The 24,640-nt window shown below is 34.2% G+C and overlaps 1 protein-coding gene and 1 non-coding gene across 2 annotated transcripts; one reads left to right on the forward strand and one right to left on the reverse strand.

Annotated features, from left to right (window-relative positions):
- The first annotated feature begins 1,862 nt into the window (after positions 1-1,862).
- Positions 1,863-11,830, forward strand: LOC141692641 (prefoldin subunit 1). The gene is made up of 6 exons (XM_074497546.1): positions 1,863-2,000; positions 2,103-2,156; positions 10,709-10,814; positions 11,036-11,042; positions 11,209-11,293; positions 11,613-11,830. The coding sequence occupies exons 1-6, from the start codon at positions 1,977-1,979 to the stop codon at positions 11,721-11,723; spliced, it is 387 nt and encodes a 128-aa protein (XP_074353647.1). The 5' UTR covers positions 1,863-1,976; the 3' UTR covers positions 11,724-11,830.
- A 7,963-nt stretch (positions 11,831-19,793) lies between these two features.
- On the reverse strand, positions 19,794-19,900 carry LOC141694045 (small nucleolar RNA R71). Its single transcript, XR_012563378.1, has one exon. It is a non-coding gene; the product is annotated as a small nucleolar RNA R71 (small nucleolar RNA).
- Positions 19,901-24,640: the final 4,740 nt, after the last annotated feature.

Consider the following 24,640-nt stretch of genomic DNA (forward strand, 5'->3'; position numbering starts at 1 on the left):
CAAGATTTTCAAAACTTGACAATTTTCCAAAATTATTAAAATACATATATTAAAAAAAACTTACAGCTAAGCAAATACATTTAAGTGTTTAGTATTTTGACTATATTACGTTATTTTTATTTGAAATAATGATATATACGAGCTAATTAAATGCATGAACACAATATAATAAAAGGAGTAAATATTTACCATCTAGCATGTATATTAATTTAAATCCTATAAATATGATAAATTTATAAATTCAATATAAAAATTAAATAAATTAAATAAATTGATAAATTAATTTGTAAATAAACGTCTACACAAATATTCACTAAATATTGTGTAATAAACATACGTCATTTACGAGCATATATAACTAATAATTGATGAGTCATTCATGAGTTATGTCAACGAGCATATTCACGAACATTACTTATTCATGAGTTATGTCAACGAGTATGTTCACGAACATGCCGAACTACATTGTACTCAAATTCAGCTCATTTACAAATCGAACTTCAAAATTGTGTTCATGTTCGCCTCGATTATTAATAGAACCAAATTGCCGATCCTTTTCCGAACCGAATACTGAACTGTTCATGAGCGTATCGACTCATTTACGGTCCCACTCAAAACAACTTGCTATGTTACATCATTCTTGCATACCCCTTCCAACATCACTGTGAAATAAAACTTAATCAATTCATTAAATAATAAATATTATGATTCTTCTTTATCGTGTTGCTATTTTGTGCACTATTATCGTTCACAAACGACTAACATCGATCATGTTCTTCACACCTTTTTAACATTTTTGATTGATAATTTTATAGCAACTTTATTACTTTGTACACTGACTGTTAATAAACAAAGTACTTTCACTGGAATTCTTTCTGGCATTTAGACACGTATGTATTGTTACTATAATTTTAAATAATTTTCTGTTTTTCACTAACCTTTAAACATATACTTAAACTTTTTTCGGTGAGTATAAGTTCGAGACTACAACTGTCGTCCTTAACAATTGTCTTTACCCCGTTTTTAATTATTCCAGATTCATATGCTTCGAATGTTGTTTTATATTCCATTAATGCTAATATACTTAAATTTTCTCGTGGTACTTTTATATTGATTCTTCAACACTTTTAAAACCCATAAAAATTTTCATACTTTATTCCTCATTGACCCAAACATTTTAATGCTTATTTCAGCATAACAAGCTTCAATTTTTTTTTTCTAGTATTTTGATTTTTTGTATTTATTTATCTCCATTGCTTTTTGATTGTTGTGTGGATATAATATTATTTACTTTGTGATAATTTTTCTAAATTGGTGTTAAAATTTTGGGGTGGTCTTCGGAGATGACGGTCCTGGACGGGACAATGCTAAGACAATTGCATGATAAATAATAATTCTTATATGTTATTGTAATATATTTAATTTACTAATCTTGTTTAATATCATATATTAAATTTATGCAAAAAAGTTTTGACAAATTGTTTAAACTATAAATTAATTATCACCCAATTTTCAGATAATTTTAAATTATTAAATACGTACCTAAGAATTCCAAAAAAATAAAAGTCATAAAAATTCTTTATAAAATGAATTCCAATAATTTTTTTAAAAAAATAGGTAAAAATATCAAATTCATCATTCATTTCATCCAAATGTATCAAATGAGTCATTCCTTTCCGGTTTGACTCAATTTGATTAATAATTTGAAAATTTGTATTAAGTTTGTTATTGAAAAGTTAAAATCTTGTATAGATTTAATCATTGATAGATAATTTATTTAATACAAATTATTAAATTAATGATCAATTTAAGTCAAACTGAAAAATAGTGATATACTTGATATATTTGAATAAAACAAATAATCTAACTTGATATTTTTCCCAAAACTCAAGACTCGAACTCTAATTACGATCGAAATCAGAATTAAGATTTAGGACAAAGAAAAACGCAAACCCTAGATCATCTTCTCTACACTAATGGCTGACGAAGCTATCCGGACTGTATGCTTCTCTCACTCTCTCCCTGTATATCTCGCTTCTATCTATCCTGAATTTTTTTTTTAATTTTATTATCAATTTATACGTTTCTGTTTTGTGTTATAGGCATTTGTTGAGATTCAAGCTCGTATGATTGAGACCACTGGAAATCTCAAACAGGTAATCTCTCTCTCCCTCCCTCCCTCTCTCTCTCTCTCTCTCTCTCTCTCTCTCTCTATCTCTCTCGCTCTCGCTCCCTCTCTCTCTCGCTCCCTCTCTCTCTCGCTCCCTCTCTCTCTCCCAAATGATGTTTATACTTTATATATTTGTATAATTGTAGCGAGACGCACATTTCACTGTAAGTTTTTTTGGTACTGTTTTGGCTATAATGTCAATACTGGTTTAAAATAAAGTTGGAAACTATATACATGTAAAAATTTATATCTTGAAACTCGGAGCGGAACGGACGTCTCGAGTAAGATTACTAGTGTGTTTGACATGAGTCGAGCTTATTAAAATGGAGTTTTGGGGGTTTATGTTAAGTATTTCTTAATCAAAAATTGATAATGTGTTTGGACTAATTGGAACCAGCGTTTGTTTGCTAAAAGTTTCACTTCTAATGGAATTCACAGAAGATTTACACGAGTTTTTTAGTTAAAGAAAATAAAAGAAAGGGATAAAATATCGCAGAAAAGAAAAGATTTGATAAGTAATTTTCTTTCTTGTATTCCTAAGTTTTTGAAGAAAAGAAAAGAAAGTAGTGATATGTTAAAAAATTCAATAGAATTATTACTATAATTATCTTTCTCTCTCAATCATCCCACTTTTGGTAAGAAAATTTTAGAGAGAAATGAACTCATTTTTAACTTCCCTTTTTTTCCTTTTTGTCCTTAACAAATCCTGGGAACACGGTCGAGAAAATAAATTAGCACAAATTTTTCCCTTTCTCTCTTAATCTGAACTCAGGAACACAGTGAAATGTATGCTGTGGATGATAAAAAGTTATTTTTTGGTTATCAGCTTGCTAAATATAAACTGAACACAAAGGATGTACACATATAGATGTAGAAAAAAGTTCTTCCTCTCACTATCAGTGCTAATAGTGCTATGTAAGAGCTGGCTTGTACTAAAGAGAGAAATGCGGTAAGTGATAAATGTTGAGTAATAGTCTCATAGATACTGGGTAACAACATTGGAGAAATATCTAGAAGAACTACAGTTTCGAAAATAATCTATAAGATTTGCGGACCTGGTACGGATGGTAAATTGTGTCCGGTGAATTGTAAAACTTGGATCTCACTTTTTAGGAATTATGTGAGTATAGAGCGGCAGTGGAGTAGGTTACTGTTAGGAACTGTAAGTTGCTAGAACAGAATTCAGAAATTGACAACTAAATTAAATGTGTTTTTGTGTTTTTATGTGATTAATATGCTAGATCGAGGCTAGAAGAGTAGAAGAAGCAGAGAATTAGAGATAGAAATCAGAGATTGAGATATATTGCAGAGGAAGAAACAGTTTAGAGAGAGAGAGAGTGTTTTAGAGAGAGAGAGAAAGAGAGAATTGGTAGAAAAGGATTTCCATTTTCAGTTATAATATCATAAACTGAATTCAAATTACAACTAATTGAGTAGGGCCTGCTAAATGACTCAAACACCCTTACCATACTAATACTACTTATATTGACTCTTTTAGTAAGCCTATTCTCTTATTTCCTAACATCCTTCCCTCCTTGAAATCCTCCCATGTAACTTCATCAATGCTGCATCCCTTCCACTGTATAAGCTGTTGGTATACTCCCGTCTTATCCCTTAGTATGCTTCTGCTGTCTAATTTTCGCAGAGGTTTAAGCTCAATAACTCCATCTTCATTCACGACAGGAAGCTGATGATGCACCTTGAACTGATCTCCTATAGCCTTCTTAAGTTGTGACACATGAAACACAGGTAAACTCTAGAATTAGCAGGGAGTGCCAACTTATAAGCCATTGGGCCTATTTTTTCCACCACCTCATAGGGCTCAAAGTACTTAGCTGATAACTAGAGATTCTCCCTAATGGCTTATAAGCCATTGGGCCTATTTTTTCCACCACCTCATAGGGCTCAAAGTACTTAGCTGATAACTAGAGATTCTCCCTAATGGCCACAATCACTTGCCTATAGGGTTACAGTTTTAGATACACCTTATCACTCACTAGAAAGTGCCTTTCTGTCCTTTTGGTGTCTTGATAGCTCATCAATTCATTCTAACTTGAGCCTCTTCCAACAAGCTCTTTAGGGACTCCCACCCCCTCTGTCTTTCTTCTAACATATTTTTCAATGTGCTGAGATTGGTTTTGGTTCTGTTTTGCCCAGCAATGTGCCTTGGTTTGAGTCCATAAATCACCAGGTAAGGAGTGCAATTCAGGGCTGTATGAAAGGGGTATTATACCACCATTCAGCAGCAGCTAACCAAGAAGCCCAATTCTTTGGATTGTGACAGGTCATGCACCTCAAATACTGTTCCACACATTGATTCACTTTTTCAGTGCTACCATCAGATTGAGGATGGTAGGCTGTGCTCAGATTCAGCCTTGTACCAGAAATTTAGAAGATTGTTTGTCAACATTTACTCAAAAACAAGCTATCCCTGTCACCGACTATAGATTCAAGAAGGCCATGCAGCTTGTACACATTTTCAAAGAAGATGTGAGCTAAACCTTTAGCTGAAATAGGATGGGTTAGGCCTAGGAATTGTGCATACCTGTTAAATCTGTACACCACTACCCAAATGACTTCAAAACCTTTAGACTTTGGTAACCCAGTGATGAAGTCCATAGCCACATCTCTTCAAGGTTCACTAGGAATAGGGAGTGGTTTGAGCAATCCAGGACCGTGATTACGTTCAGATTTGACATGCTGACAAGTAGGACAAGCCCTCACCCAAGTTCCAATGTCTTGTCTCGTGGTACTCCAGTAAACATATTGACTGATCCTTTTGTATGTTGCCCTATTTTCTGAATGACCTCAAATTCCATTACAATGGAGTTCTGTGGAGATCTATTTCCTTAACTCCCCATGATTTCCAACCATTCATTTTCCTTAGCAACCCATTGCTCATATTATACTCTTTGTGCCCATGGTAATCACTACTGCCATGGTGATCAAGTCCTTCACCTCCTGATCTCCCTCATAGCTCTCAATTAATTGCTCCATCTATAGAGGTACTATGGTAGTTAAGGAGTTGAATTGGCTCTCCACCTTCAAAGTGGTGAAAGTGGTGTCTTCTGTCAGTTTCACTTCCTTTCCCTTCCAATTAAATTGCATGCTCCTATTGCTGTAATTACAGTTGATATTTCCGAAGTCTGACAACCATTGAATTCCTAGAATGATGTCCCAGTCCTGCAGTTCCACCATCCAAACTTCAGCAACAAACTCAGTATGTCCCCAACTCCACTTGAACTCCCTACACTTAGTGTCACTAATTAGGTTAGTTTCATTAAGAAGCTTAATTTGCACAACAGCTTGTTTTTCCAGTACTAAATCTCCATCCTGAAAACATGCGGTGCTAATGAGGTTACATGAGTTGCCTCCATCTGCCGAAATTCTTCGTGCTTTGTTGTTGTCACGTCCCTTGAACTGCAGGGGTTGGTACTAAGATGCTGGGGTAAGCCCTAAGGCTGTCAGAATCAGCTCATTTTCTTTCCATTCCTCCTTATCTTCCCATGGAGCTTCATCATAGATTGGCTCTCCATCATAGGCACCCACTTCTGCATCCTCAGCCACCATTAAAAATGCTTGATGTTTTTTACATTCATGCCCTTTGGTGAATTTTTCATCACAATAAAAGCATAATCTCTTTTGCCTCCTCTCTTCCCTCTGTCTCTGTGAAAAAGTCAAGGGACTTGGTTTGGATTGTATAGCATCTGTGACTTTTGGCTGAGTTAATACAGACTTAGCTCCAGTAGTAAAAGCTGGAGTATCTTCTGATTCCTTAACAGTCACCTGAGAAGCTCCACTGTTCTTGCTGCCTCCATAACTGAAATTGTTTCTAGGAGTATTACTCAAGTTTTGTTCATAGTACCTTGTCAACTTAAGAGCTTGTTCCAGTGACGTAGGCTCCAAAAGTCTTATCATTCCCTTAATCTCACCCTGTAATCCTCCCACAAAATTCTCTAAGAAATACTCAGTCGTGAGCCCATGGATTTTCTTCAAAATTTGGCCCCTGCAGGCTGCACCTCTCGAACTCATCATAATAGGCTGCCACTGTAGTTACTTGCTGCAATCTCTTGAACTTCTCAAATACTTGCTCCGTGTCAATTTCTCCAAATCTGGCTAAAAAGGCTTCACAGAACTGCCTCCAACTTACTTGTTCTTGTCCCAACATATATGACTTATACCATGACCTTGTAACTCCAATCAAGTGCATTGCAACTATGGAAGCTCTTCTTCAGTCACTGACCTCATAGATTGTGAAATATTCTTCACAATCTCTCAGCCACTCCCCAGTGTCACTCCCTTTTTTTGAAGATTGGAAAACTGAGTTTTAAGTGCTTCAAGCTCTGTTGATCATTGGCATAAGTTCTATGCATCAGTTTATCCTCACAAGTCCCAATCTCTTTTGGTTTGGTGTCATGAGAATGCACCTTCTCCCGCTCCCAGGCAGCAGCATGTATGGGATTTCTGAACATACCTTTTCCTCTGTGAGTTTTGAGTAATTCCTCGTCTTCTTCTATGTACTCCTATTCATAATCTTCAGTGACCTTAGCAGTATTACTCATGCCTAACACCAACAATTCAATCTGCTCTTGTAACTTGCTCATTTTGTCATCATTTCCCATTAGTTGGCCTTGTATCTCTTGTTGAAACATTCTCAATGAACCTTGATGTGAGGTCTCAGTATCCAGGTTCCTTTTATAACCCATCCTTCAAATACTCTCTTCTCCACAACAACACAATACTTGTAGCTTAACTATCACACATGTTGCACACTAGGTTTGCAATATGAGAGCACAGATCAAGTATACACACCAATAGTTGACTTGTGATTTTCTCAACTAATAGCAATCAATTACACTAGATCTAGGAAAACCAAGTGTAAACAATTGTAAAACAACATTAATTAACAGATCTACTTAGTAGAGACCATAGATCAAAAACATGGTGTGCAAAACCCCTAGCTCCTTCATTATACTTGCGATTTCCATGCTCCTTAGCTTGCTCGACTTGGTTTTGATTGCACACCAAGATAGAAGGATCGAATTAGGAAGCTCTGATACCAAAACTGTTGGGATCTGTAAGTTGCTAGAACAGAATTCAGAAATTGACAACTAAATTGAATATGTGTGTGTTTTTATGTGATTAATATGCTAGATAGAGGCTAGAAGAGTAGAAGAAGCAGATAATTAGAGATAGAAATCAGAGATTGAGATAGATTGCAGAGAAAGAAACATTTTAGAGAAAAAGAGAATTGGTGGAAAAGGATTTCCATTTTCTGTTATCATATCATAAACTGAATTCAAATTACAACTGATTGAGTATTTATACTGTAGCCCCACTTGACCTGCTAAATGACTCAAATACCCTATCATACTAATACTACTCATACTGACTCTTTTAGTAAGCCTATTCTCTTATTTCCTAACAGTTACTGAATAAATATGTAGAAGCGGTGAATTGGGTTGGTTTTGGTCATTTAGTAAAGAAAGCGAGAGCGAGATGATAGCAGTTGGTGTTTTAATTTAAAACTAGAGATAGTCGTAGTATCCAATTAATATATGATCCAAAATGGATGAAGTATCACAGTGCATATTATTCAAGGTTGCAGACTGCATATTGGTGGTTTATTGACTCGTGGCTAGAGATCTCTTCATCGAACACATGCTAACGGTTTAGAAATTAAAGTATAAAACTCAAAAAAAAAAATTTATTTCCGGGTAGTATGGTTTTTGTGGGAGTTACTACTTTAAATCTCTATTTTTGCCACCTTAAAATGATATTTTGCACATGCATAGAGTGCTTCTATGCAGACTTATCTTTGGAGTCAGTTTTACATTTCTTGTTTTTTTTGCTATGAATGGAAAATAAAAAAATATTATTTTTAAAAATAGTAAAAGCGTACAACAATTTTATTGTAAAATTTAAAAGGTTTTATAAAATAATTTTAGAACTAACAATTTTAAACATAATTGTACATAGCTATGCATTGATTTAATATGGTCAAAAGATAAACCTCAAATAAAATATACAAAAAACATCGGGAACTACAGTTATAATACATTCATACACACATACATATTTGTTTTACTCTAGCGAGAGCCAAGGCATCGTCTTCTTAATTTTCTCATTTCATCTCTTTTTCGTGTATCTCTACCATCTTCTCACTGTGCAACTGCCATTTTATGAATGCTATATCTTTACTTACTATGAAAATTAACATGCCTCACCATCCAAGATGTAAGTTTATTTCATTTATCCAATTGTTGGACAATAGAACTTTAACCTCTTACTTCCTATATTCCAGTATTAGTGATCGTGTTTACCAAAAGTGTGTGGACCGTCTTCCATCAATGTGATACTATGTTTTCTAAGATGCAGAGGATATTCAAGTGGAAACTAGCCGGCGTGACAAAATGCGGCATTGCCCCTAGAGTGGACCTTTAGTTCTTTGCCTTTTAAGTGTCAAATGGAGTAGAATACCAAAGTATACAACTTTAGGTTGAGTGGGTATATATGTATATAGGGTTGCACCTCATAGAGAACACCTTATATAAAGAATTCGGAAGAACACCATCATAACACTTTATCTTTCATTAAAATTGATTTGTGAATATTAGAATCATAAAATTTAACAATTAAACTTAACATATCGAATCTAACATAAAATCTCATCTAAATTTAAAAATCAAATATAACACAAAACCCAGTTAGAATCTTATATATAAATCTTGTAACAATAAAATTACATGTAATCATGTTATATTTGATCATAAGTTTTTGTTAGATTCTATTTTTACTCATAAAAAATCTTTTTTGGAGTGAAAACTAGAATATAATGCGATTATATGTAAGATTCTATTCTGTACTTTGTTGTAACGTTATATAAGAGTATTATTCATGAACAATGGCCTGTATATATAGGGTTAGATTCTGGTATGGGCAACTAACTAAATATTAATCGTTGGATAGTATTTAGTAGACCACATGTATTACAATGATAATGATAACGTTTATTTATAAAATAATAGTGTTGTATTTTAAATAATTAGAATTTTATTTTCTCTTTTTATATTTGGTTGTGTGGTCTTATTGATTGCAACTATTAAAAAAGATTTTCGGGATTTACTCGTCAAACGAAAATAATTGCAACGGAAGTTAAAAATATTACGACACAACATCACGAGTCAGCAGAATCATGGTAAATTAAGTAAGAATCATCTAAATGGGAAGGTCACGGAAATTATTGTAAATTAGTAAAAAAAATCTTTGTAACTATTGCTCTCTTATAATTGTTTTAGTATAAATTGACCAGCCAGGCTCATTGTACAGCTCATTGTACAGACACATCTTCCATCTCTCACTTTCTCTCTCTAGCAATAGATTTTCTTACTTGTACTCGAGACTTAATCAATTAATAAAAGTTCAAGCTCTTCATCATTTTTTTTATGAGTTCTTTAATTTATGTCATGAACTCATGATTGTCTCTATGATGCTTAGCCATATCTAAGGGGCGGATGTAGTTAAATAAACATGTTATGATAAATAAGTCATATAAAGCACAAACATCGCCGATTGCATGCGCCCCTTAGATAGGGCTCTTATCATCAAGACAATCTTAAAGAACTCATACCAAAAATCGATGAAGAGCTTGAATCGTTATTAATTGATAAATTTTGAGGACAAGGGAGAAAAAACTATTGCTAGAGAGAAAAAGATGAACTGAGAGATGAAAGAGGTGTTATATACAATGATCCTAGAATGTCAATTTTATACTAAAACAATTAAAATGGAGCAATTATTACAAAGTTTTTTTTATTCATTTACAATACTCTTCGTGACCATTTACTTGCTATCTTTCCAGTTCAGATGATTTTTGCTTGATTTACCACGATTCTGCTACTCGTGATATTGTGTAGTAATATTCTTAACTTTTGGTGCAATTATTTCCATTAACGAGTATATCCCGAAAATCTTCTATAATGACTGCACAATCAATAAAACCACACAACCAAGCTCAAAATGGGAAAATAAAATGTTAATTTATCTAAATACATCACTGCTAGTCTACTACTATATATTTATATGGAAAACTCTACTACAAATCTCATAGCCTACTCTACAAAGCTCCAGAATGCATTAATGTCGACACAGGATGCACCTAAACAATGTGGGGATTCAGCGAAAATTAAAAAAAAAAACGTACAAATAAGATATATATTTCATATTACAGATTAATATCTATAGCAAGATACAAAGTTATATAACAGAATAAATTTGCAACCCACAGTTTTATACAGAGTTTTCAATTTTTTTTTTCCAAAACATTTAGTGAATTATGCATTTATGATTACGTGTTTAGTGCATCCCTTGTGGTTATTAGTGAATTTTACAGGTTTATAGAGTTTGCAGTCTAAGAAAGTCCGTATTTGAACAGTCTTATATATATATAAACTGTATATATTTTTCGTGATAAAACATTAGGTCATTATTTTGATTTCTGTATATGGTTCGAGGTTTGGAACTCACTTTTTCTCTCAGGTTCAAGTTCAAATGCGAAACAAAGAAGGAGAAAAGAAGCGTGCGTACTTAACCCTGGAAGAACTGCGTCAACTTTCAGATGACACAAATACATATAAATCTATTGGTAATGCTAGATTTTTTTGAGTAGAAAATTCATCAGTTATGTAGTTTAGCTGCTCAAGTTTCATTAGAAATCAGAATAAGAAATGTCGTTTTCATAGCCCCATGAACATTTCTTACTAAATCCATGTGAAGACAATAAACTTGTCTAGTAGAACGCTTATTTAAAGCTAGACTCGTCCATTTCAGGAATATACTCATTAAATATTATATATTTTTTTGCAGGGAGAACGTGAGTCTTAAACCCGTATATGCAATTAATTAATCGGTCATCTATGTACTTTGATTGTGGGAGGACTCCGGCCAAATTTTATAGTCTAGTTTTCAACCTAGTATTTTACCTCTAGTTTCCAGCACTTAACTTGCTAATTTTATTTTATTTTTTTAAATAATGGAAGGTTTGTTTTAGAGCCCAAGTCAGCTTTAATGGAAGAACAAGAGCAAAAGCTCAAGGATAGTGAAACTGCAATTGCTTCACTACAGGTTTCTTTTCGTGATCTGGTTTCCTCATTTTCTTGTTTCTTTTTTTACCAAACAAAAAATAAGTAAAGCTTCCTCATTTTTAGTTGTTGTAAAATAAACTATAGCATTATACATAGCCCCATTTATCGATTCACACACGCAGAAGGGATATACATTTGGGGCAAGTTATCTAGTTTTTCATAATCTGCCATGAGATTCGTACTTGCTTTGATTTTTAAGAATCGACCCGACTATCTTATATTAAACCGAAGTCTTGTCTGTACAATTTTTTTCCTGACTTTGTTGTTTAAGCAATAAGCTGTCAATATTTGTTGGACAGACCTCAAAGGAGTACTTAGAGAAGCAGATGGCAGAGGTGGAGAACAACCTAAGGGAGCTTTTGCAGCAAGATCCTACTCTCACTCGTCAGATTATGTCCATGTCTGTATGAACTATGTAAACGTTGTATTTTGCAAAAGTTGGCGTCTTGCATCTTCACCATGTTAGATGTTGACAAGTTTCAGATATTTAATATATATATTTCCGAATTGCATTTAATTTGTCATGTTATACAAGCTTGGAATTTTTTTTGTTCTTGGGGTATTTAATATTAATGGAAGTTGGTTTAATTAAAACAACAATGCATCTTAATTTGAAGGGGTTGGTGTAGTTGTGTTATAAAACATACCATACAACTGCTGTAATATATAAGCAATTAACCATTCCTATCGGAAGTAACCCAAAAATGGGGTTATGAATTGTCTATTTGAAAACGGTAATTTGATGCAGATCACTAGTGATATGCGTGACTGCGAGTGGTGAGTTTGTACTCAAAGTGCTCGTGATTATTCCAATGCCAAATTGATATGTATAATTGAGACTTGTAAGTCAGATGCAGATTATAAGTGCCTGTGATTTGTGTGATGATTTCTACTCATCTCGACTAGCGAAGTAGGTGCTATTAGATGGTCGACTGGAGTTCTTGACCTGCTGAATGTTGAGGCGGACAAATTTGGAGGGCTCAAACAAAGCAGCAGGGGATTATCCATTCCTATAGGCTTGCTTAATAATAGCACTAGCTAATTAAAGCCTGCCTGCTCGTGAAAGCCCATCAGGCATCAACATACGTTGCATGAAGCCCAGTTCTCCGGAAGACCATACATATTTTTATTTATAAAGTCTTTTGTCTTAACTGAAATTTGTCTCGAAATATCTTGATGAACGTCACATTCATGTATGTTATATTGGTTTATTGTGTTCATAAAAAATAACATCAAATGACAAGAACTTTTTTGTTTTAAATTATTATTCATTGATATACACCGAATAAAACAAATTAATATGCCTACTATAAAAATTGGTAGTAATTTCCAATACCAATAAACTTAAATGCAGATTTTTATTAAATACCAAAATAAATTTCAATAAAGATGCAGCAACCAACTCCTTAATAATTGACAAAAATATAGGAGCATGTTGGTGAGAATACAATATTTGTCTTTCCCAAAATTAAAATAAGGAGCTTCATTAAAATAAGATGGTATGCATGAAATCCACACATTATTTCAACAATTTTTTTAATATTTTTCTGGAGAAATGAAGACAGTACATGCAGGATACAGCTAACAATATTAAAGGGTTTGTTTTCATTAAAGTCGGACCACTTGTTAAAATTGTTCAGCCACGTTTTGTATTTATTGCTACAATATTTTTTAATTTGGTAAAATATTTTCACACCAGATCCGGCTAAGTTAGTTTATTTAGAGAATGAGTGTTTCAAAAATTTGGAGCTGGCACGAATTACCAAATATATATTTTTTTAATTCCATCTATTTCTTTTTAATAGTTATTTAATTTTTTACATTGATTTATAAGTGTTTTTTTCGTATAATTAAAATTATTATTTTTAAAATTTTATTTTTATGAATAAAAATATATAACTTAAATTTTTATTTATATATATTTTTTAAAATGAATGTTATTAATTTTATATTATAAAATTTTATTAGTTTTTGATAACTTTTGAAATATATAAAATTGAATAGAAAATTTAAAAAAAAAAATATATATAAAAATGAACAGAGAGCAAATACCGAATTGTGAAGAGTTACTGCTCTTACTCTGGAGGCAGGCACGACCCAAGAGGCGCGAGATTCACGTGTCTACCTGCGATCGGGAGGCATTTGCCAATTAACACACACACTTGTATTACTTTTTAAAAAAAACATGTTAAGGGCCATGTATTTATACTCTATATATCTGGCTACTAGCTAGATACTCCTGGTTAAAAGTTAAAACCAAAACCAGCTTGGTACTAGCTAGCTACTAGTTAGGTACTCCTGGTTTAGCCGGAAAGTCTCAATGGAACTCTTCTATGTACCTCTCTTTTCCCTGTTTGTTCTTCTCGTCTCCTTTTCATTTTTCTACCTTTTCTACAAAAACACAGACAGTTTGAATGATGAACTCCCTCTTCCACCAGGCAATAATACTGGATGGTCTGTTATCGGAGAGAGCTACCAGCTTCTCTCCGCTCCACGGAATGGCCATTCTGAACACTTAAATTCCACCTCTTGGACGAACACTCATCCAACATTTTTAGAAAATCGGTTTCCGGAGAGCCAGCTGCTGCAGTTTTCTGCGGCGCAGCTTGTAACAACAAGTTCTTGTTACCTTAATCGATAACAAATTCATGATGGCCTGACTCGGTCAACATTAATGCGGGTTCCTACTTCTCAATAAACATCTATAAATGATTGTAATATGATTGTAGTATGATGGTGATGCTTCTCGTTGGTAGTTCCTGCAGAGTAGTGTCATGGGCCCTGCATGGCTTTTATTTCATGTCCTCGTACGTATCTATGTATCCCCTCTTTGGGGCCGGTTTAGCCTATTTATTCCATGCCTTTCGGGGCTATATCTGCAGTTCTGTTTGATATTACATTTTCTTTTTATGGCTTGATGATCAATTATTCAATTGGGTACCTCAGTACCTAAGGATCTACCTTCTATAAATGCTTTCATCATCTTTATATTTTGTACCAGGTGCGTGCTTTTAGAACTAGTGATATTGCATAATTGATCTTAAAGGCCTCTCCACAGCTTTCCCCCGCATTGTATTTGGTTACCAAAGACTGGCAGGAGACATCACAAATGATAAAAAAACACATGAGTTCATTAATAAGCAGTGCCTCAAAAGCTCTCAATAATTAATAATATACCCTCTCCCTAATTACTATTTTTTTCGTGGTTAGATCAGTTTTTGATCAAAAATTGAAAATGACCCTTGAGTAATTTAAAAAATTGAAAACTATATTTTAAATTGGACTAAATGTAAATTTAATGGTATAACTTTTTATTTTTATAATAATGTAATATACAAAAATTTAGTCAAAAAAATTATCAATTTAACTCAAATTAAAATGACGAAAGAAATATTTATGAATCATATATTTATGTAATATATATATATATTATATTATTATAAGCAAAACATGGTTTCGTTTGGTCGGTTAGTTAACACCTTCCTAAAAAGTATGTCAATAAATTCTAAAACAAAGTTTAAGCAAATATAATTTTATTAAAAAAATTAAATCATGTATCTAATATAACTACAAATTCAGTGAATTATTATCTAACTTAATTTCTAATCATACTCAATTTTTTTATTACATCTTTTGTAATACTATACTATTATAAGAAAAACTTCTTTAGATTGTAGGACGATATTTTAAGATTCCCTCTACGGTTTCGTATTTATTGTATATATATGATGTATTCTCTATTCAAGAATTTAATTATATAAATGTTGGTTGTTTTTTGGATTCTTCAGTAAGATTCCCTTGACAATTATAAATCACTTGGTCAAAACTGATACTATAGTATTATAAACAACACATGATTTCGATTGATCCGTTGATTAACACTTTTTAAAAAGTATGTCAAAATATTACAAAATAAAATTTAAGCAAATATAATTTTATTAAAAAAATTAAATCATGTATCTAATTTAATTAACTACAAATTTTATGAATTATTATCCAACTTAATTTTTAATTGCACTCGACTTCTTTATTACCTCTTTCGTAGTACCATACTATTATAAGCGAAATATGGTTTCAGTTGGTCGGTTGGTTAACAAATTCCTAAAAAGTATGTCAACACCTTTTACAACAAAATTTAAGCAAATACAATTTTATTAAAAAAAATTAAATCATGTATCTAATATAACTACAAACACTAAGAATTATTATCCAACTTAATTTCTAATTGCACTCAACTTCTTTATTACCTCTGGTGTAGTACTATACTATTATAAGTGAAACATGATTCCGTTTGATTGGTTGATTAACACCTTAATAAAAAGTATGTCTTTCGTCAACAAAAAATAAAAATTATGTCTAACACCTTCTAAAACAAAGTTTAAGCAAATATAATTTTATTAAAAAAAATTAAATTATGTATCTAATATAACTACAAACGCTATGAATTATTATACAACTTAATTTCTAATTACACGTAACTTATTTATTACTTCTTTTGTAGGGAATCAAATACTTTCAAAATTAGAATTGGTAATTCAAATTATAATATAACAAAAAAATTAATAAATTAAGAAAAATTTAACGCAATATTTAAAAAAAAATACCAAGTCATCCACATATACCACTCATATTCAAGACTCCCACTTTCCTATAGGCTTTGCACCCTCGCAGCGCAGCAACCTATAGACCGTAGGACGACTTTTAAGATTTTTAATTATTTAAATTTTGAATTCTTCAATAATATGATAAATATACAACATAATACGTAAATATTTTAACTTCATTAATCTTAATAATATATAATTATTTTTTTTATAATTTATTTATATAAAATAATAAAATTGCAAATGTTATAATCAGTACGTGAATCGCACATGTTAATTTCTCCACTCTCTCCCGGCGAATAGAGACAAATAGTGCGGTCAGTAAATGCATAATTTGGAATGAAATCCAGAGATTGAGCTTCTCATGTATAGAAATACAAAAACGGATTGTTATTAAAAAAATACCAAATTATTTGCGTAAACCGCTACTATTCAAAACTCCCACTTTCTCATATGCTGTGCACCCAGCGAAGCGACTCTACATGTCGTAGTAGGAGAACTTTTTAAGATTTTAACTATCTAAATTTTAAATTCTTCAATAATATAATACATACAAAATAATACGCAAATATTTTAACTTCATTAATCTCAATAATATATCATTATTATTTTTTATAAAATAAAAATAATAAAATCACAAATGTTATAATCAGTAGTGGGAGGACTTTTTAAGATTTGAACTATCTAAATTTTAAATCCTTTAATAATATAATACTTATAATAGTACGTAAATATTTTAATTGCATTAATCTCAATAATATAATTATTTAATTTCATAATTCATTTTTATAAAATATTAAAATATTAAAATTATAAATGTTATAATCAGCCTGTGTATCGCACGTGTTATATGCTAGTGTGTGTGTATATATATATATTACTCAAATTAGAACCACCTTATAATGAGAATTAAAAACTTATAGTATAATTACTAAATTCAAACTCAAATCACTAAAATATAAACGACTCTACGTAATTGTATAAAACATCGTAGCACTACCACGACAACAACAATTCAACCATCGACATGATACCACCGCCATCATCACCACCGATCTTCACAACCACAAAAAACGCAACCACAATCACAACCACCATCACAAAATCAATGCCACCCTCTCAACTAGTGCTACCATATTATTACAGTCACCAACTTTTTTAGAATCAAATCAATGAAATTTAAATTATAACTACCACGAAATCACTAAATTAGAAAAAAATATATTAGATTTTTTACCATCGGCACATATAGAATCACTAAATTTCAAGCAAAATCACCAGAAGTTTTCAATTAATTACCAAACTTTAAAAAAATTTCATAAAAAAATTCATATAGATTCGAGTAGGTAGTGTCCACATTACTTTTAACAACCGCACTAGATCTAATGGATGTTTGGTCGGACAGCATCGTCAACATATTCAACGAGTTTAATTGATTGGAGAAGTGATGAGATTGGAAATGGGCCGCGGGAAAATAGATGAAACATAAATTTTCGATTGTTCACGAAGTTTGGTGGTAGAGATGAGCGTAGGGGGGTAGAGTACGAGCGTGCAGAGGGAAATAAGAGCTTCTTCATATCTAAAAATTCGGTAATTTATGGAGATAGGTGGATAGGTGTTTATAAGAGAGAGGGTAATGGAGATGGAGAGGGGAGAGAAAAGATGAGGGTGATAGATATAGTGTTTATATTATTAACTTAAAATTTTCAGATTAGAACAAATAAAGGACTAAGATGAGTTCCTATTTCTCATTTTAAGGTGGATTCTCATTTGAGTACTGTTGAGTGAAATTTATGACACTTTATAACGCTCCATAAAACTCTGAATTGGTGTATTTGTACTCAAGCTGTTAGTGTTTTAATGTATTTTCTAGTATTTTTGCATTTCAGACATTAATCCGGAATTCAGGTGAATTAACATTGATTTGATGCTAATGTGGTGTTAGGATGGTGTCCAAGGCATAAAGGCTCGTGAAAACCAACTCACTGCAGCAAGAAAAGAAGGCAATTTCAGATTTTCCAGAAGGCCGGCGCGCCTGCGCTGTGCTAGCGCGCGGCCGCGCTAGAGAAGCAGAATGTCAGCGCGCCCGCACTGGTGAAGTGCGCCCGCGCCGGGTCGAAATTTCAGATTCTTGTTTCAATTAGAAGACTATTTTTTTGGGCTTTTGGATTAATTGGGCTGCTATTTAAAGACAACAAAAAGATGTTTTTCACGATGGAGCCTAAGGAGAAGACGACAAGAAGACCTATAACATAATTCAACGAAGGCGAAGACGATCTAGTTTATCCTTATGAATCTTTATTCTAAGTTGTAATCTTGGATGCTCGTTTCTTGTTTTGTTGAACCTAATACTCTGGATTACATACTTTGTTTATTATTTATTTTATAAAGACTACGTTTATTATACCATGCTTTCATCGGAACCCACGTTGATTATGAGTCTGATTATGGGCTAATCGTTATCGTGGGGTTCTAACGGATATATTTATGGATTTCTTTAGTTAATTCGTTTTGATACCTTAATGTGTGGTGATTGTATGATAACCTAGTTTGGTTGTGCTTAATCGTCTTATGAGCGTCGCGAACTTATAAGATAGTGTGTTAATCTTTAATGAAGCGAAAGTGAATTTAAGGGTTTAGAACTTGCCATGGTAGCATAGGTTCATGTATGTGATATGCATGATGCGTAGGTAATTTTAACCATCTTACTTATCCTATGTAGTCACGAAGGATAACTTGTGCATTAAACCGTTATGTTGTCGAATTGGTGTCTATTCAGCTTCTATCTCTTTTGTGGATGTCTGGTAGTATGGTATGCGTACAACGAAAGTTGGCGTTTATCAGTTTCGTGTTATCTGATTAGTGTCATCACCATTGCATGCTAAGATTAAGAATGAAAAGGCTATTAAATGAAGTATTTAATGAAGTTAGAATCTCATGCTGTGTCATATATTATTCAACCATTTTTAATCTCTTAGTTTATGTTCTTTAGTATAATCTCTTAGTTAATTTAATATGAATCACCTCAAATTGTTATTCGTCTTAGCATTGGATAATAACTATACTAGTGTTGCATAGATACATTAATTGAAATTAACCTAAGATGATCCCTATGGGAACGAACTAGAATTTATTCTATATTACTTGCGATCGCGTATACTTGGGTATAATTTAGCGCGTGCTTAGCGACTAACAAGTTTTTGGCGCCGTTGCCGGGGAACATCGGTGTTAATTTTTAGTTTATATGTTTGTCATCATTAGTCGTTAAAGTTCAGTGACTAGGACATTATTACTTATTTATTCCTTGACTTGTTTCAGGTACTTTAGCGAGCATGTATGCATACGCGTTCTCGGTCTCGTAAGAGAACACTGGATAAAGCTGAGGAAGAAGTAGTAGTGGCTAAGGAAGTTTTCGAAGAAGTTCTTACAAAGGAGAAAGTTGAAGGAGAAATCTTAGTTGAGAAATAAGATAAAGTTCTTGTTGCAATGGGTGAACCAGAAGCGAATCCAAAGGCTTTGATGGACTATTCTCAACCAAAGATCGATGATATACGGTCTAGCATTGTCAGACCAGCCATCGCGGCTAACACTTTTGAAATCAAGGCTAGTACGATTCAGATGATACATAATTCAATTCAGTTTGGGGGTTCTCCCATAGAAGATCCCAACATGTACATCAGAGATTTCATCGAGATCTGCGACACCTTCAAGTTCAATGGAGTATCTGAAGATGCTATAAAACTAAGGCTCTTCCCATTCTCTCTGAGGGATAAAGCTAAGATCTGGTTACATTCTTTACCACCAGGCTCTATCACTAAATGGGAAGATTTGGCTCAGAAGTTTCTTACTAAATTCTTTCCTATGGTAAAGACTGCTGCAATCATGAACGCTCTTACTCAATTTGCGCAGCAATCTGGAGAGTCTTTGTGTGAGGCTTAGGAGCGATACAAGGAGATGCTTAGGAAGTTTCCTCACCATGGGATGCCCGACTGGATGATCATTAACCGCTTCTATAATGGATTGGGTGCTACTTCTAGACCCATGCTTGATGCAACATCAGGAGGAGCCTTGTGGGATATAAGCTATGTTGAAGCTTATGAATTGATTGAACTGATGGCTGCTAATGAATACCAGAATCCTTCTCAGAGACTACCTCAGGGCAAGATAACAAGAATTCTGGAGTTAGATGCAGCTACTGCTATAGCTTCTCAACTTAAGACGTTGACGATAAAGGTGGATTCTTTGACTAATTATAGACTTAATCAAATCACTAGTGTTTGTGAGCTTTGTACTGGTGCCCATGATACTGATCAGTGTGCTATCTCTAGTGAATCATCTGAGTTCGTGAGCAACTTTCAGAGGTCGCAGCAACCTGTGCCAGCCACCTATCATCCTAATAACCGCAACCATCCTAACTTTAGCTGGAGCAACACTCAGAATGCGGTTCAGCAGCCTTATCAACAGTATCCAGCAAAGCAGTACAACCCCCTGGTTTTCAACAGCTGCAATATGCGCCAAGGCAACAACTCCACCTACAACGGTCTAATAAAAAATCTGAATTGGAGGAGTTGAAGCTCATGTGCAAGAGCCAAGCGGTTTCTATCAAAACCTTGGAACATCAAATTGGATAAATTGCCAATGCCTTGCTAAATCGTCAGCCTGGTACACTTCCTAGTGACACTGAAGTACCAGGAAAGAGGGAAGCTAAGGAGCAGGTAAAGGCAATTACATTGAGGTCTGGGAAGGTTACAAATCCCGAACACTCTCAAGTGACGGATGAAGAAGCTGTAGCTGAAGAAGAAGTACAGAATGAAGCTGAAGTGGAGCCAATGAAGACTACTGTTGAACACACTCCTCCTGAGGGTAATACAGGGGATAAATAGATCTATCTTCCACCTCCCTTTCCTAAGAGGCTGCAAACGAAAAAGCTGAATAAGCAGTTTGAGAAGTTTCTGGAGGTGTTCAAGAAACTTCACATCAACATACCTTTCGCTGAAGATCTTAAACAAATGCCTAGTTATGAGAAGTTTATGAAAGGTATACTCTCTCGGAAAGTGAAGCTTGATGACTTAGAGACCGTTGTTCTCACAGAGGAATGCAGTACTGTGCTGCAACAGAAGTTGTCTCCGAAGCTTAAAGATCTTGGAAGCTTCACTATTCCTTGCACCATTGGAAAGGTTTCGTTTGATAAATGCTTGTGTGACTTGGGAGCTAGCATCAATCTAATGCCTTTGTCAATCTTCAAGAATTTAGACTTACCTGATCTAAAGCCTACTTATATGACGTTGCAGTTGGCCGATCGTTCTATTACTTATCCACGAGGTATTGTTGAGGATATTTTGGTCAAGGTGGATAAATCCATCTTTCCTGCTGATTTTGTAATTCTTGATTTCGAGGAGGATAAGAAGATTCCCATAATCTTGGGAAGACCTTTCTTGGCGACTAGCCGAACCTTGATTGATGTGCAGAAGGGTGAGCTTACCATGAAAGTGCTGGATCTGGATATAACTTTTAATGTGTTCAATGCCATGAAATTCCCTACGGATAACGAGGAGTGCTTAAAGGTGGAGTTGGTCGATCCTGTGGTTACTTCAGAACTTGATCAATTGCTAAGGTCTGACGCCTTAGAAAAGGCCTTGTTAGGGAATTCTGATAGCGAAGATGATGAAGGTGAAGAGCAGTTACAATATCTGAATACTTCTGCCTAGAAAAGGAAGATGGATATGCCTTTTGAATCTCTTGGAATGGAGGAGCTGAACAAATCTCCCAAGTGCCTCAAGCCATCTATTGAGGAAGCTCCTACACTTGAGCTTAAACCATTACCTGAACACTTACAATATGTTTTTTTGGGTGAGGAATCTACGTTACCTGTTATTATTGCATCTGACCTTTAAGGTAGTGATGAGGAAAAACTCTTAAGAATTCTGAGAGAATTCAAATCGACAATTGGATGGACGATAGCAGATATCAAGGGAATCAGCCCTTCCTATTGTATGCATAAAATTCTGCTAGAGGAAGGTAGCAAGCCTACTGCTGAGCAGCAAAGGAGGCTAAATCCTATCATGAAAGAAGTTGTGAAGAAAGAAATTCTTAAGTGGCTGGATGCAAGGATCATCTATCCCATTTCTGATAGTTCTTGGGTGAGTCCAGTTCAGTGTGTACCAAAGAAAGGAGGTATCACCATTGTTGCTAATGAGAAGAATGAGCTTATTCCTACTCGAACAGTCACGGGGTGGAGAGTTTGCATGGACTACAGGAAGCTGAACAAGGCCACGAGAAAGGATCACTTCCCTCTTCCGTTTATTGATCAGATGCTTGACAGATTGGCTGGGCATGAGTACTACTGTCTTCTGGATCGCTATTTGGGCTATAATCAGATTTGTATTACTCCGGAAGATCAGGAAAATACTACCTTCACTTGTCCATTTGGTACCTTCGCCTTCAGACGAGTTTCTTTTGGTCTTTGTGGTGCACCTGCCACATTTCAGAGATGCATGATGGCTATCTTTTCTGATATGATTGGTCAGAATGTGGAGGTGTTAATGGACGATTTCTCTGTGTTTGGCGATTCATTTGATGAGTGCTTGCAGAATCTTGGCGACATTCTCAAAAGGTGTGTTGAGACCAATTTGGTTCTTAATTGGGAAAAATGTCACTTTATGGTGCGACATGGCATTATTCTTGGTCACAAGGTCTCTAGTAAGGGTCTTGAGGTGGACAAAGCCAATGTGGGGGTTGTTAGTCGCTAAACACGCGCTAAAATACACGCAAGTATACGCATCTACAAGTAGTATAAGATTTAGATCAAATTCGTTCCCACAGAGACTCTTTGGTTAATTTAAGAATATTTACCTATGCAACAATGATATGGTTATTATCCAATGCTAAGACGATTAACAAATTGAGATTGTTTTAAGTAAACTTAAGCTAACAATTATAACTAAGAGAATAAGAATGGTTGAATTAATATATATGACAAATATGGGATTCTAACTTCATTAAGTATTTCATTCAATAGCCTTTTCGTTCTTAACCTTAGCATGTAATGGTGATGACACTAATCAGATAACACGAAACTGATAAACGCCAACTTTCGTTGTACGAATACCATACTACCAGACATCCACAAAAGAGATAGAAGATGAATATACACCAATTATATTGAGACCCTATATGTTTATAGAATTTGACAACATAACGGTTTAATGCACAAGTTATCTATCGTGATTACATAGGGCAAGTAAGATGGTTAAAGTTACATACGAATCATGTATAACAAATACCTGAACCTATGCTAGCATGACAAATTCTAAACCCTTAAATTCACTTTCGCTTCATTAAGAATTAACACACTATCTTATAAGTTCGCGACGCTCATAAGACGAATAAGCACAACCAATACTAGGTTATCATACAATTATCACACACTAAGGCATCAAATCAAATCAACTAAAGAAATCCATAAATAAATCCGCTAAAACCCCATGATAACGAATAGCCCATAATCGGACTCATCATCAACGTGGGTTCTGATGAAAGCATGGTATAATAAATGTAGTCTTTATAAACGAATAATAAACAAAGTATGAAACAAGAGTATAGGTTCAAGAATAAGAAAACTAGCATCCAACGTTACAACTTAAACAAAGAATCACAAGTTAAAACTAGATCTTCGCCTTGGTTGAATTGTGCTATCCGGTTTTCGTTATTCCTTTTCCTCAGCTTCTGGTACGCCTCCTCATAAAAAGTGAGCTTATTTATGTATATATAGCAGCCCCATGCAGAGTAGAAGTCTTCTGGATCAAAATCAGAATAGAAACAGAATTGCCTTTCTCGACCTGGCGCGGCCGCGCGCTTCAACAACGCGGGTGTGCTGGGCTTCTGGACTTTGGGCGCGGGCGCGCGCTATCACAGCGCGGGCGCGCTGACCTCCTGATTATAATTTTGACTTCTTCTTTTTTCCTTGCTGATTTGAGATGGTCTTCCACGAGCTTTTATTCCAACACCTTCCTAACACCAAATTAGCACCAAAATAATGCTAATTCACCTGATTACCTGGAGAATGCCTGAAAATACAAAAACACTAGAAAACACATTAAAACACCAACAACTTGAGTACAAATACACCAATTCAAAGCTTTACGGAGCGCAATAAAGTGTCATAAATGCCACTCAACATACCCTCAAACTTGAATCAATGCTTGTCCTAAAGCATAAACAGACTCAAAGAACAAGAAATAAAAATGCATGAATGCAACTAAATGAATGCAACGATCCACATAGAATAACTAAACCAATCAACAAGCAACATCTCAACAAATGCAGTTATTCACATAAAGATCAATCAAACCCTACAAATCAACCTACAAACCAGAGACATGCGCGTGTGCAACTGCTTACAGATATACTATCGCAACTAGATTAATAATCATGACTCACTACTCATCAAAGCAATCGCAAGGTTATAAATAGAATAAAAGCTAGACTCAAAATAACTTATAACACTTATAACGCTTTTATTCACAACAAAACAACACAAATATGCTTATTTGACCGTGCAATGAGTGAGGTCCACAAAAGACTTATACAATAGTACCCATGTAGCGAGCGTTAGGTTAGCGGATCCCAGACTGTAAAAGCCTTAGGTCACTAGGCACAAAGTCCCCTAAGAACTTAATAACTCGAGTACTAAAGAGCCCACTTGTAATCAATTATACATAACA

The sequence above is a fragment of the Apium graveolens genome, chromosome 10 (genome assembly GCF_009905375.1).
Source record: "Apium graveolens cultivar Ventura chromosome 10, ASM990537v1, whole genome shotgun sequence".
Classification (NCBI taxonomy): Eukaryota; Viridiplantae; Streptophyta; class Magnoliopsida; order Apiales; family Apiaceae; genus Apium; species Apium graveolens.